The sequence below is a fragment of the Berghia stephanieae genome, chromosome 5 (genome assembly GCF_034508935.2).
Source record: "Berghia stephanieae isolate SIO BIC M18660-M18661 chromosome 5, UCSD_Bste_1.3, whole genome shotgun sequence".
Taxonomy (NCBI): Eukaryota; Metazoa; Mollusca; class Gastropoda; order Nudibranchia; family Aeolidiidae; genus Berghia; species Berghia stephanieae.
In genome coordinates this window covers 83,507,202-83,521,279 of record NC_088364.1, presented here as the reverse complement: position 1 = coordinate 83,521,279, position 14,078 = coordinate 83,507,202, and the positions used below count along the sequence as shown (strand labels likewise).

Genomic DNA, 14,078 nt, shown 5'->3' with positions numbered 1-14,078 from the left:
TCAGTTTGTCTAACATGCTGATTTGCCTGAATCATGTTTTTGACTTCAGTTTGATTACCAACATTCCAGGCACTTCGAGCCTCCAGCAACAAGCTTGATCTTGAAGTTTTGTTTTGATCCGATTGGGTCTCACCCTTCCACAAACCTTACCCATCGCCAAACAGTGCTATAATCAACACAAGCGCCACCATAATCACGCTTTGCTTCAATCCGGTATAGATTTCAATGGGTGAACAGCAGCATTCAGAAATCCATTAACAGCACGCCGCTTGGAGAAATATCTTTTGGCGCAGCCATTTTCAATTTATGTTTTGACCGAGGTTGTTGACTGTGTATCCGGACAAAAGTGATGATTTTGTCACGCAAAGCCATCATAGACCTTAGAAATTTTGATACACCAAAGCCAATTGGTTAAAGAGTATTTATACGAAATGTTAATGTTCTGAGTCAAACATCTTTGAAATTATTTTAAAAATTGCAAAACTTCCCAGCCCACCCTCGTATAAATATTAATGGTGACATGAGCACTTAACTCTGAACTAAAACCGAGACAGGCGAATCAAAATCAGCTAGAGGTGGACCATATTCATAAAACAGTCAAAATGCTGAATTAGCAATCAAGACAGAACAGAAAATATATAAAATAAAGACTTTGAAGTTAATAACTGGATGTTACAAATTAAAGTGTTTTCTTTTCACAGAGGAATATTGAATAACACTATTTGTTTTAGACAAATTGATGATGAAGCTCCATAAACTGCTATTTCAGGGACAAAGTTCAGTGAAATCTACAGATGTTGCAGCCTGTCCCAGTTAGTGAAAGCAGACAGTGATATTAGGCAATTCTGTTTCTTTCTCCCTGAACAACTTACTATTTATAGTTTTTCATGAAGTAGATTTTTCAATCACTGGTTGAAAACAAAAGTCTATGACACTGAGTGTCTGCGAATGAGACACCAAATGTCAACTTTTGTTGTTGTAGTGAGCAATTGCACTCTCAGCAAAAACTAAAATAACTTTCTGATTAATGCTTATTCATGGTTTATAATAAAAAGCAAAAGTTTTTGTTCTTAGTTTACATTGACTGATGTTTCATAGAATGTAACGAGTTTCATAGACAAGGGGGAATCATATTGATAAAACAAATCAATTTCAGAGTGAAATCGGTTCTTTGCAAACCTAATTTATAACAACCAACTGAAACTGTTGTGAAATAATTCACAAAATCACATCCCATATTATGGTGAGTACCAAGATAAAATTGGCAAATAAACTCAGGGTTTGGTCACGTCCCTGATGAGGGATGACGGTGTTCATTACCAAACGACTAAATGTTGGAGAACCACATGAGTGACAACAGTTTTTATAAATCGAGTTCATGCAAATTGGTTGTGACACCCTCAATCAATTGAGAAAACATTCAATAAACGAAAACTGACCATCAAAGACGACTGTTGAAGGATATAGACACGAGACATGAAGGACTATAAAAAAAAAGTAACATTTTATAAAATCAACACGATCAACAACAAACCACAACAGCAACAAATCAACAACACCAACAAACCAACAACACCAACATACAAACACAAAACTGCATACTTGAAACTATTAAGGTAAAAATGAATAAAGTTGACGATACAATTGTTGTGCAACAATAAACAATGAAAAAAAATTGATGGTAAATTACCGGAAAAAAAATAATTTAAATGATGGTAAATTACCACTTTAAAGAATGAGTTAAAAAAAAAAAAAGTAACAAAAAGTTGATATGGTGTTATAATTCTTCATCACAAATATGTAACATATAAAATAAAGAAAAAAAAATAGACAAAAAAAAAAAAAAACAAAAAAAAACAGGCAGCATCCGATTTCATGACTCAGTACTTGTCGGTACAGCTGCTTTGAACACGTCATTCTGTGTTACCAAATTGGTTATTACTTGCCAAATAATTTCCATGATAAAAAATTATCTTTAAAAAATCTGATCCAGGACAGTCACTCTCGTGTCAAAAGCCCTTACGGACAGGGCTGGAGTGTTTTCACAGTCCTGGAATTCTTCAAACCACAATTCCCATGATGCCCCTGTCAAGGGGCGGGGCCAGGCACATCATATTTATTCCTCATAATTCCTCTCTTCTCCCCCGACAATAAAAACAAAGAACCAGTGAAACTGACTTAGTTCAAGGTGGTCAAAAGTTCAAAGGTTGTCTTGATTTGTGATTGGGGGGGTTTTGGTAGGAAACGACGAGACTGGAGGATAATTTCTTACATTATCATATTTCCCTACTGTAATCACATCAGCAAACAGCAATCGCTGGTGCCGTGTATCAAAAAAACAAAAGGCAGGGAAAATGGTAATCAATCAATCCCCAACACCAGTGTGTAGCGATGCAATCCGTGTGTATCACCAAACATCCAATGGCTGACTGGTGTGTCGACAGAGGAGTAGTAATGGAGGAGCGTGTGGAAGTGGGAGACAAGTATCAATGCCTTGCGCTAACTGTTGAAATTCCTTCACACCCACGGGGTCCATCCTTCGTACAGGACAGCCAAATTGTCCAGATTTTTAGCCTCCTTCACAACCATGTCCACCTGACAGATACAAAAGGGTAAATCAATAAGCAGTCCCGTCAAAGGAAGAAAACAATAACAAAAAAATCAGTTTATTTTTTTGGGAAAAACCAGTATATTTTTTGGGGAAAAATCCAAAATTCAAGTCGAAAATCTGTATCAACTCAAGTACATTTTGTGGAGAAATCCAACCTTTAATAAAAAACCCTGTATCAACTCAAAATGCAAAATTATATCAAATATTTCAATGTTACATGTTTAAGTTCAGAATATTGGCGATTAAGCTGAAATGCTGGCCAACTAACTTCATGGCGTTTGTGTTTGTTGAACCCGTGACCTCAAGAAGTCGGGGAGAGAAGGCTCTAGTTAGACTAAGGTTTGAAGTGACTTTTTTGGGGGGCGTGGATAGCTCAAACGGTAGAATCACGATCTACCATGCCAAGCAGAGTTGTACCAGTAAGGTCACGGGTTCAAGCCCCCATTGCCGCCGCAAAGTTTTTATTCTCTATTGTCCTCTAGAACTTTCCTACTCACTTCATTTCTTGTTGTTATCAATTAATTATCACATTTGATTGATCTAGAATTGATACAGAGTTGTTCTTAATCACATTTGCATTTCTTATAAAAATAACATCATTTTAACAAATATTCCAATAAACTTTTGGTGTAAAATCCAATACAGGAAGAATTTGGGAATGAAGCAAAGACCATCCCACTGTGTCCAAAGACATTAAGACTTAAGATAGAAGAATTTAAAAGTTTAAAATTCTAAGATCATGATTGTAACCTTGTAAATATTGACTCCCAAAAAACACAAAATTTATCATTCATTGCTCACCTGTTCTGCTACAGGCATCCGTCTGTTTGAGTCAAGGTCACGACCCTCCAGTTTCATCTTCACCCGCCTCCAAACACCAACAGCATACGAGTTACGCTCTTGCACCGCTGAAAAACACAAATGTGAATACAGCAATTAAAGTCTAATAAAATAACAATAAATCATCGTTATCTGTACATTTTGAAATACACAAAGGATGAAAAAAGAAAATGATGAAACTGTATGAATCAAGCAAACATGAACATGCTTTGTTAATAAATTTTTATTCTCTATTGTCTTCTGGCACTTTTCTACTCACTTCATATCTTGTTGTTACCAACATAAGTGCCTGCTCCACTCACTTTTCTGAATTAAAAATTCACCCCATACACCGGAGCATACTCAATGTCTCAATCGTTTCTATGTTATATGTTTGTGTTGAGAATATTGGCTATTAAGCTTAACTGCTGGTCAAAATTACTTCGCGATGGTGGTGTGCGAACGAATCGGCGGTCTCAAGAAGTGGGTGAGAGAGGGATCTAGAAATGACTTGGGTTTGAAACGAATATTTTTGTGTTCGTGGATAGCTCACACGGTAGAGCCACGCTCTCACCTGCCAGGCGGAGTTGTCGTACCAATAAGGTCGCAGGTTCAAACCCCACCACCGCCGAAAAAAAAAAAAAAAATTTTATTCTCTATTGTCTTCTGGCACTTTTCTACTCACTTCATATTTTGGAATGTTGACATCCTCATGTTTGAAACTTTCGACTCTTGCACTTTGAATCAAACTCAATGACAGTTTTAGAAAGCTTGTACTCATTTCATAGATCAGTTTTTTAAAAACCCACAAAAACTTGAGCTTTTATATAGCGCGATATCCACTAAATGTGCTCAACACGCTTTACAACGGGTCCCTTACCAATAGCAACAGCAACATGTAACATGTAGAATGAGACATGATGACTGTGAGGCGATATTACAATTTTTTTCCAACAGAGAAAACACTGTTAAAGGCCAGGTACTCATTTTACACCTGAGTACGGTCAGAGAATGTGAGTAAAGAGCCTTTTCCAAGGACTCAATCATACACCAAGTGAGGCTCTAACTCAGGACCTTCCGATCCGAAAGTGAGTGTCATACCACTAGACCATATAGCTGCACAGTTTTAATGTGAGGAAAGCTAATAAATCAAGATATTAGACCATTAAGTTGATTCTTAAGTTCTTTTTGTTTCTTTTTTTTTTTTCAAAACCAACCAAATTGTTTTATATTGTCTTTCAGTCACAGGGACACATGATTTGTTTTGGTCATAGCCTGAATTGCTCTTACATCCTTATATTTTTTGTTTCTTTTTTTTCCGATGACTACTATGTTACTAGTGTGCATCTGTGTGAGTGTGTCCATGTCAATATTGTATTGTTATAAATGTGTAACCAAATGACAAATTGCCACTTTTTTGAGGACAATAAAGATATATTCTTCTTCTTCTTCTTCTTCTTCTTCGTCTTCTTCTTCTTCTTATTATTATTATTATATGCTATGACATTCGATGTTTTCAAAAGCAATAAACATAAAACCAAAATAGTTCCAGGAAATCCGAAGCAGTATCAGACCTCCATGTTGAAATGTAAATGCATTTTATAGTGAAAACCAGGTCACGCAAAAATGGCCTATAGCAAAATATCAGCAAAGATATTTATTTTTTTAGCTGTAAATTGTAAATGCTCGATGGATTCACCAGTACACAATGTATCAAGACCACTGATAAAATCACTTGAGTCACTTTATGTAATATAATATATCTATGCCAAGATGAAGTCAAGTCAAATACAATTAGACAATCAGAGTGTCAAACTTTTCATATTCCTCCATCTGGTGACAATGGTGACAATCATCTTGACCCATTTTTTCCACAGACAGGCATTTTATAGAACAATCGACCTGCTGATACCAAAGCTTGTGATAAATATGGAGACTTGAAGATGTACTATGTCATTTCTTTTCAATTTATTTACCACATGTACAGCAACTGCAATACTCGTCTGACCGAGTTAGCCAATTTATTTGAAGATGAAGACAATACTCTTACCTTTGCCAGTTTTTGGGTCCCTTGTCAATTTGTCTCTCTCTTTTTTACCTTTATAAAAGAAATATTGAGTAATCAATTTTTAAAAGAATAAGTAGGCTGAAATTCAAGGAAACATTAAATTTCGATCTTGTTTTTAAGATTACCTTGGCAAGAAAAGGTGATTTTTTCCCTAACTGTGAAAATCAGAAATAAATAAACTTCAAGTAGAATGTATAATAAATTATACCAAAGTATCTGAATGTAAAGTAAAGACTGAATTTCCCAATTATTGACAGTGGAAAGATGGTTCAATTTCACGGTTCCATTTTAAGCTACTTTTCAACTAGTTTCATTTTCTGGATTGTACTAAAGTTGGTATCTACATGTAAAGACTGTACTAATGACAATAATATAAATGAGATTACAGCCTTTAGAGTTAAAAAATATTCAAGTGTGTGTCTATCTATATATAATTTGACCTTTGATCTTCCAATCCAGTGAAGAGTTAATTGACCAAAATGCCATTCAAAGAGGTGGTCTGTAATAATTTCAAATCTGATTTGGGGGGATGATTAAGGTGTTCACTGTGATCTGGAAGGTCCTAAGTTCGAGTACTGCTTCTGGTATCATTGTTTTTTCTTCCTCAGGCAAGACTTTTAACCTCCAATTTGCTCACTGTGACAACATGGGTGACTCCTGTTGACATCATATGGTTGTTTGATGGATTATATATATTCCTTCATGGAATGTCTAAATGATGGCATTTCACAATGTTGATCTGAAAGGTGTATTTTTTCTTCTTCTTCTTTTTCAAGTACCAAGTCTGTGCCAGACATCGGTGATCATGGTACGCCATTCATCTCTCTGATCAGTTAACCTCAGAAAACTAATATTACTCTTCTCTTTCTTTGTCACCCAGCTGTTCAAACTATTCAAAAATGTTTTTCTTGGTCTACTTTTACTCTTTTTACCTTCTACCTTTCCTGTGAGAGCAAGATGTTCAATACATTTATGTCGATTTAGGTGCCCTAAAACTTGCATTTGTCTTTTTCTTATTGTACGAATTAGTAACCTTTTAGTTTCAGCTTGACTAATATTTTATTTTTTTTTAAATTGAGCTTTATATTACACAATATCCACTAAATGTGCTCAAAGCGCTTTACAAGGGGTCCCTGGTCAACAGCAACATTTTAACATGTAGGACAGGACACACTTCTTCATTAGTTTTCTTCTCTGTCCATGAGATTCTAATTGTTTATTCTAATGGCCTTTTAAAAGAGGCACAAGAAAAGATGGGGATGGATTGAAAGGATTTAGAGTAATATGACTGTATTGATGGAAGACAGGCTTATTCACCTTTGCCAGTAAATGTAGGAGTTGGCGATTCACGGTCCTTGACATGGACTGACTTCAAATGGCTATCCACGGCTTTTCCATCTGAAATACAATCAAACAAATGTGTGTGCCTATTATCCATGCCATTAAAACAAAAACAAAACACACCCACACATACACACTTCATCCATCTGAAATACAATCAAACAAATGTGTGTGTCTATTATCCATGCCATTAAAACAAAAACAAAACACGCCCATACACACACTTCAGCCATCTGAAATACAATCAAACAAATGTGTGTGTCTATTATCCATGCCATTAAAACAAAAACAAAACACGCCCATACACACACTTCAGCCGTCTGAAATACAATCAAACAAATGTGTGTGTCTATTATCCATGCCATTAAAACAAAAACAAAACACGCCCATACACACACTTCAGCCGTCTGAAATACAATCAAACAAATGTGTGTGTCTATTATCCATGCCAGTAAAACAAAAACAAAACACGCCCATACACACACTTCAGCCATCTGAAATACAATCAAACAAATGTGTGTGTCTATTATCCATGCCATTAAAACAAAAACAAAACACGCCCATACACACACTTCAGCCGTCTGAAATACAATCAAACAAATGTGTGTGTCTATTATCCATGCCAGTAAAACAAAAACAAAACACGCCATACACACACTTCAGCCATCTGAAATACAATCAAACAAATGTGTGTGCCTATTATCCATGCCATTAAAACAAAAACAAAACACACCCACACATACACACTTCATCCATCTGAAATACAATCAAACAAATGTGTGTGTCTATTATCCATGCCAGTAAATAAAACAAAAACAAAACACACCCACACATACACACTTCAGGTTATTTCAAAAGTGATAGCTCTGTGCCAACTCTGCCTGGTGAGAATTACTGTTGTTAACGAGATACAGATTCTCTTGTATTTTATCAGCGCTCTATAAAAGCTCAAATTTTGTTTCCTATTGCATTGTAATATAAAATCAACATGTGTGAGTGCTTAATAAATGCATCCCCCCTCTATGGATGTTTATTCAGTGTGCTTTTATTTGGATTTATACAGTGTATAAAATTTAGTTGAGAAAAGTGAGTGGAGCAGGCACTTATGTTGATAACAACAAGAAATGAAGTGAGTAGGAAAGTGCCAGAAGACAATAGAGAATAAAAACTTTGTGGCAGCGATGGGGGCTCGAACCCGCAACCTTACTGGTACGACAACTACGCCTGGCCGGGGAGATCGTGACTCTCCACTGCGAAGTTTTTATTCTCTGTTTTCTTCTGGCACTTTCATACTTACTTCATTTCTTGTTATTATAAAATTGAGTATTTGATGCTTGTAGTGAGTCGAGTCTGCCTTATTTCTATTTTACCTCCTCCCCCCTGGTCAGAAGCCAATCCATTGGATGCCAATTTCTCCATGATTGAAGGAGCCAGGGTGTTCAAACTGTCATAGACTCTGTGGGAACAAGAATACATATGTACTTCAATGATCACATTGTAGGTCATCGTTCTATATGTATACATACGTCCATCATTGATCACATCGTAGGTCATCGTTCTATATGTATACATACGTCCATCATTGATCACATCGTAGGTCATCGTTCTATATGTATACATACGTCCATCATTGATCACATCGTAGGTCATCGTTCTATATGTATACATACGTCCATCATTGATCACATCGTAGGTCATCGTTCTATATGTATACATACGTCCATCATTGATCACATCGTAGGTCATCGTTCTATATGTATACATACGTCCATCATTGATCACATCGTAGGTCATCGTTCAATATGTATACATACGTACGTCATTGATCACATCGTAGGTCATCGTTCTATATGTATACATACGTCCATCATTGATCACATCGTAGGTCATCGTTCTATATGTATACATACGTCCATCATTGATCACATCGTAGGTCATCGTTCTATATGTATACATAGTCCATCATTGATCACATCATAGGTCATCGTTCTATATGTATACTACGTCCATCAATGATCACATTGTAGGTCATCATCCAATATGGTCATGATCAATAGTAATCAATATTGATTTTACAATGTAATTAATAATTATTCACGATGTAGCAATAATGTTAGGATAACAAAAAAGAAACAAAAAAATTAATGATAACAATACTCTTCATATCCAAATTTCCTTCTCCAAAATTAAAAAATATAACACTACTACCACTACTATTATTACCGCTACTGCGACAACAACTACAAACAATAATAAAAGTGATGATGATGATGATGAAAATGATGTTATTTGATGTTAACCATAAAAATAATCTACAATACTGTGCTGAGCCTCTGTATATCCACTAAAAGTCTCATGTTCAATTACCACCACCACGACAACAACACATTCTACACACTCACGTGTCAATCTGGGCCTGGATTTCCTTCACCTTCTCCCTACACGTCTCCATGTCAGCCCTGGAAATGTCTTCCACCACAACCTGCTTCAGGACTGTCGTGATTTCCTCACTAAACGACTTGTACAAGTTCAGGTAAGCCCGTACCCCGTCCTCACGAACCTCCTCACCTTCATCCTGCTCTTCCAACTGGGGAGGGGAGGAAAAAAGCAAATTGACAGGAACGTTATTTATTATCAAATTTAAAAAAATATCTTGTATCAGATCCAGTACTAATAAATAAATGTGGATTTATTTAAATTTGTTGGTTTATTTGCATGTTTGTTTAATACAGTCCACTCCGGATAATCACCACTTTTGGTTTATCTCAACATTTCCCAAGAAACAGAATTAATTCTATATAAAAGTCACTGGCTAATTGCAACAAGCTTCGGTTAATAGCAACAAATTTTCGACCTCTAAAAGTGGCAAATTCAAGAAATCGAACCAATAAAATCTCATGATAAAATTTTATCATCGGTGAAATCATGACTGGTTAAAGTATTGAGAGTCGGTTTGCATCAAAGTTGCTTTTGCTTGCCATAATCTATACAGGGCTGCCATATGGTTTATCGATTCAATCAAATTACTCAGTCTGTGGTGGTTTAAGAACAATGTTTGCAACAACTGGTTCGAGTTTACCTTATATGTGTAAAATGTTGCAATAGTGGCGAGAAAACTCAACTTCAGTTAAACGCAACATTTTCGCCGATCCCAAGGTGTTGCGATTATCTGGAGTGGACTGTATAACAAATAAAAATATGACCAGAAAAAAATTAGAACTATTATTTGCATAAAAGAGTATGGGTGCAAGAAGAAAAGGCCAAAAAAGCCTGAAACAAATTCAAAAACACCTGGGACTTATTTTGATACGTGACCTATGACCTCAAAACAGTATTGTGTTGGGGCGATTCAGATGCTGGAAGGAAATTCAAATCCATTTTAAAAAGCCCGAAATCCGGGTTAAGACGGAAATCTTGCACCCATGAAATAGGAATTTACATCATGGCCGACAATAACTAAAATTACATTAAGAAAGAAATGTATAAAGTGAGGCGAGACCAACCTTTGCCATTGTCTTCAGGATAGACCGGATGTCCGACATCAGCTTGTGATGGGTCGACAAATAGGCTTTGATGTCTATCACGGAATTGTATATCTCAGACTGGGGAAATACAAGTGGGAAGAAAATATACCAACAAATATTCATGAGTTTTTGTAAGGCTATGTGGTCTAGTGGTATGACACTCGCTTTCCGTTTGGCGGGTCCTGGGTTCGAGCCTCGCTCGGTGCATAGTTGAGTCCTTGGAAAAGGTTCTTTACTCATATTTTCTCTCACCGCACTCAGGTGTAAAATGAGCACTTGGCCGTTAACAGAATTATCTTTGTCGAAAAAAATTGTAATATTGCCTAATAGGCATCATGTCTCGTTCTACATGTTATATGTTGCTGTTGGTCAGAGACCCTTTGTAAAGCGCTTTGAGGACATTTAGTGGATTTTGCGCGACATAAAAGCTCAATTTTTTTTTCTCTGCCGTCCTTTGAAGGTAAAATCTTTAAATCACAAAATAGAGCACAATATGCCGAAACAAAGATAATACTTTAATTTGACTCTTATTACTCCTCAGTGTAAAAATGTTGCAGTTTCAGCACTTGTCAACATCTCATTTTTTTTTATCAGTTGGGCCATTCTCACCTTTTCTGAAACAACACAAGAACAATTTGGGAGCAGGCACGGCACTGGTGAAATATAAAAATCTGAAAAGGTGTGTCTGAAACAGTGCCAGAAAAAGCAAAAATTTTACATTATCATCCCAAAAATTCTGACTGCCTCGACTGCCCCTGACATTAAATTGAAATGAATATGGCTGCGCATTCTCTATGGACGCTTGCCGTGAAGGTGTGCGTCACTTCCAGTTTGTCAGTCTGTTTCTATTATACAGTTAGAAATTTGCCTTCATAAATCTCTGTCTAGTGCAAGTGTTCTTAGCTTTAGAATGTCAACATGTGTGATTAGGTGCTGAGGCAGTTGGATGTTTCCTTGTCTTGTTGAAATCAGTTCTTCGGTTATTTCTAAATGTATTTGATATTTTTTGAGATCTTAAATCAAATAATATTGTGCATTACTTTATCTAAAAGTTTTAAAAGCCTTTCACTAAACGATGAACTATTTGATTTGTTAGGTTTATATACCTGAGGCGTTTCCAGAGCAAGTTGTATCTCTTCCAGGTCATTTTCTCCAGAAAGGATGCAAGATCTGACCACGTCCATCGCCTCCTCCACCCATTGGCGGTCACTCTTCTCTCCGTCTGACATGGGCTGGAAGAACAAGGGAAAAAAAAAGAAGTGTACTTGGCATGAAGAAAATACAGATTAGTAACAGATCTCATTTTTCAATATCTTTTTGGTAGAGCCAATTCGCTAATCAAGGACTCCAGCCAGGGCTGTGACAAAACTAAGTAATCCCATTCCAAGACAAAGACAGAAAACAGGTATAAGGGGATAGAAGACACAGCGTGACCTCCTGTCCACCATGGGAGGTCAAAGGACCCCGCCCAGATTACAAAAGTGTCGTCAAATATTTTGATGATGTAAATAAGATCTCAATAAATTTATAAAAACACATCATGCTAGTTATATAATTGTGAAAGCAACAATTTACATCTTGTTGGTAAGAAGGTAAAAGGCTAATTTCTGTATTTTGGATAAGTCCATGAAATCAGAAAGTAGCACAAAAATGACAGACGCCTACAATTACTATCAGGTTTTTCAGTAAATTAACAAGGTGCACATTTCCGATTCAAGAAATTACAAGTTTTTAATGTTAGCTTGTTGACAAAAAACCCTTAATTGGAAAGAGACAATAGATGGTGTGAGAAGAGAGAATATTCAATTTACCAATGTCAAAGAAAACCCATCAAACAAACCTTCAAGTTGATCAGATTCAGTTCCAAGTCAGACACGGTGCTATCTGAGGCACCCAGCATCTTGCAGACGTCACAACACCTGATGGGAGGAAGTCAAACTTTAGCAAATATTCTAAAAAATGGTCAAATCAAACTGGAAAATTTGTACTTTCGTTTTTGTCTGAATACATTAATGATGATGTAATTTGTTTTAGAAAAAATGATAAATAGAAGTAACCCAATACTTGATGATGAAATGAATGTAATTTAGTTCACTTGATTACAACAAAAAGACTATGTGACTAAAATACTGGGAAATGAGATTTAACACAATTTCATTTGAATTTTATCATTGCAATCGTCTTTATTGTGTTTTGTGATCCTCTCAAATTAAATTGCAAATTTTACAATTTCTAACAATTTCCTATTCACCAGGATATGCCAGAGTTAATAGAAATTTTCTAGTTTTATCTTCTTTTGGTTTTTATATTAAAAAATTATTTTTTTTCTTCAAATCCATTACAAAAATTTTGGTCTGCACCAATCACAGCATTTGTTTAAAAGTGTCTGCAATAGGAAAAGATTTGATAGCATTCCGAGGCCAGAAGAAATATTCTACTGTCAATAAACAGATTCAAATATGACTTTTCTTTACTTAAACAAGTTGAATTCATGATGACATAATTAATCTCTTCAAATATGAAATCTTACTGATTGACGAGCTGCAAGAAGTTGGAATCAGCTGTAGCCGACTCTTGTGTGTGAGTCCTCAATGACTCCATGTGGAGTAAGGCTTGGCTGACGTTGACTGCCTCGTTCACACGCTGGTTTTCCTCCTGTTTGGTGGGACAGATTCATTCAACAATTCATTCATTTCATTAAAAAACATAAATTATAAGAAAGGAAAAAAAAGAAACAATAGTACGTGTATGGAATTCGGGAAAACCTGGAATCAAATGGAAAAAAAGTCTGAAAAAAATCCAAACATCTTGGCATGAATTCTGTCAAGTTTTCATCACAGGTGATTGGAACAGCCTGTTCTTTATATGATAGACAAGACTTTAAATGTTAAATTGAGCTTTTATATAGCACAATATCCACTAAACGTGCTCAAAGCTACCCAATCCAGACTTGCCAAAAAAATATTCATAAAATGGTAATTTGGGACAAAAAATAGTAATCAGTCCAAAAATAAAGAGAAAGTTGCCTTTCCATGTTCCGAGTTGGATATGCCCGACCACCTGTGCAAAAACGTCACTTCGTAGATTCGCAATTTTACGACCAATTAATTAACTTTCACTTTTTTTTCGTTTTATTTTAAAAAAATGAAATTTCATAATTGCACAGGTAAAGTCGTAATCACGTAATAGCGGTCTTAATATCGTAAAATTACGATAAAATCGTAATGCTTGGCAATTCTGCCAATCACTGCTGGATGGATGGGAAAGGCAGCGGGACCACCAAAGTAGATAAAAAGAAAACAAACCAAAATAGCCCCAAATTTTTAAAGATGTTGTGATCAAAATACAAGCATTAGCCTTTTACATATTATCAAATCTATTAGAAATCCATCTTATTTACCTGTATGAAATTGTTCCTGAACGCAATGGCCACCTCAAACTCATTGATGACTCCGTTGAGAGAGGGATTCGCACCGGCCGCCCATCGGAGTCTCTGACCAATATTAGTCTCCATCTGACTGTATTGCTCCAGGCATTGGCTCACCTGAGGCTCTTGAGCCACCAGAGTCTGCATCACCTGATCAAAGTTTTTAAAATGTCTTATTTTTCATTGCTGAGCTTTATATGAATTTGATAAAAGCAACAAGAAAATAAAAAGTTAGTTCCATCAGCTACGTTTTAGTTTGATTAAAAAAGCAAAGCAATACACCCTGCA

General features: G+C 36.0%; 1 protein-coding gene across 1 annotated transcript in view; it reads right to left on the bottom strand.

Annotated features, from left to right (window-relative positions):
- The window catches only part of LOC144973746 (serine/threonine-protein kinase SMG1-like), an 84,498-nt gene that overhangs the window by 3,485 nt on the left and 66,935 nt on the right, over positions 1-14,078 (bottom strand). Inside the window, exons 67-77 of the mRNA XM_078916581.1 lie at positions 13,764-13,940; positions 12,894-13,018; positions 12,204-12,282; positions 11,470-11,595; positions 10,343-10,441; positions 9,242-9,426; positions 8,210-8,295; positions 6,816-6,896; positions 5,481-5,528; positions 3,413-3,519; positions 521-2,595 (exon numbers count right to left, since the gene is read on the bottom strand). Of these exons, the coding sequence (XP_078772707.1) occupies positions 2,518-2,595; positions 3,413-3,519; positions 5,481-5,528; positions 6,816-6,896; positions 8,210-8,295; positions 9,242-9,426; positions 10,343-10,441; positions 11,470-11,595; positions 12,204-12,282; positions 12,894-13,018; positions 13,764-13,940 (1,191 nt within the window). The 3' untranslated portion in view covers positions 521-2,517. The remainder of the gene's footprint in view (positions 1-520; positions 2,596-3,412; positions 3,520-5,480; positions 5,529-6,815; positions 6,897-8,209; positions 8,296-9,241; positions 9,427-10,342; positions 10,442-11,469; positions 11,596-12,203; positions 12,283-12,893; positions 13,019-13,763; positions 13,941-14,078) is intronic.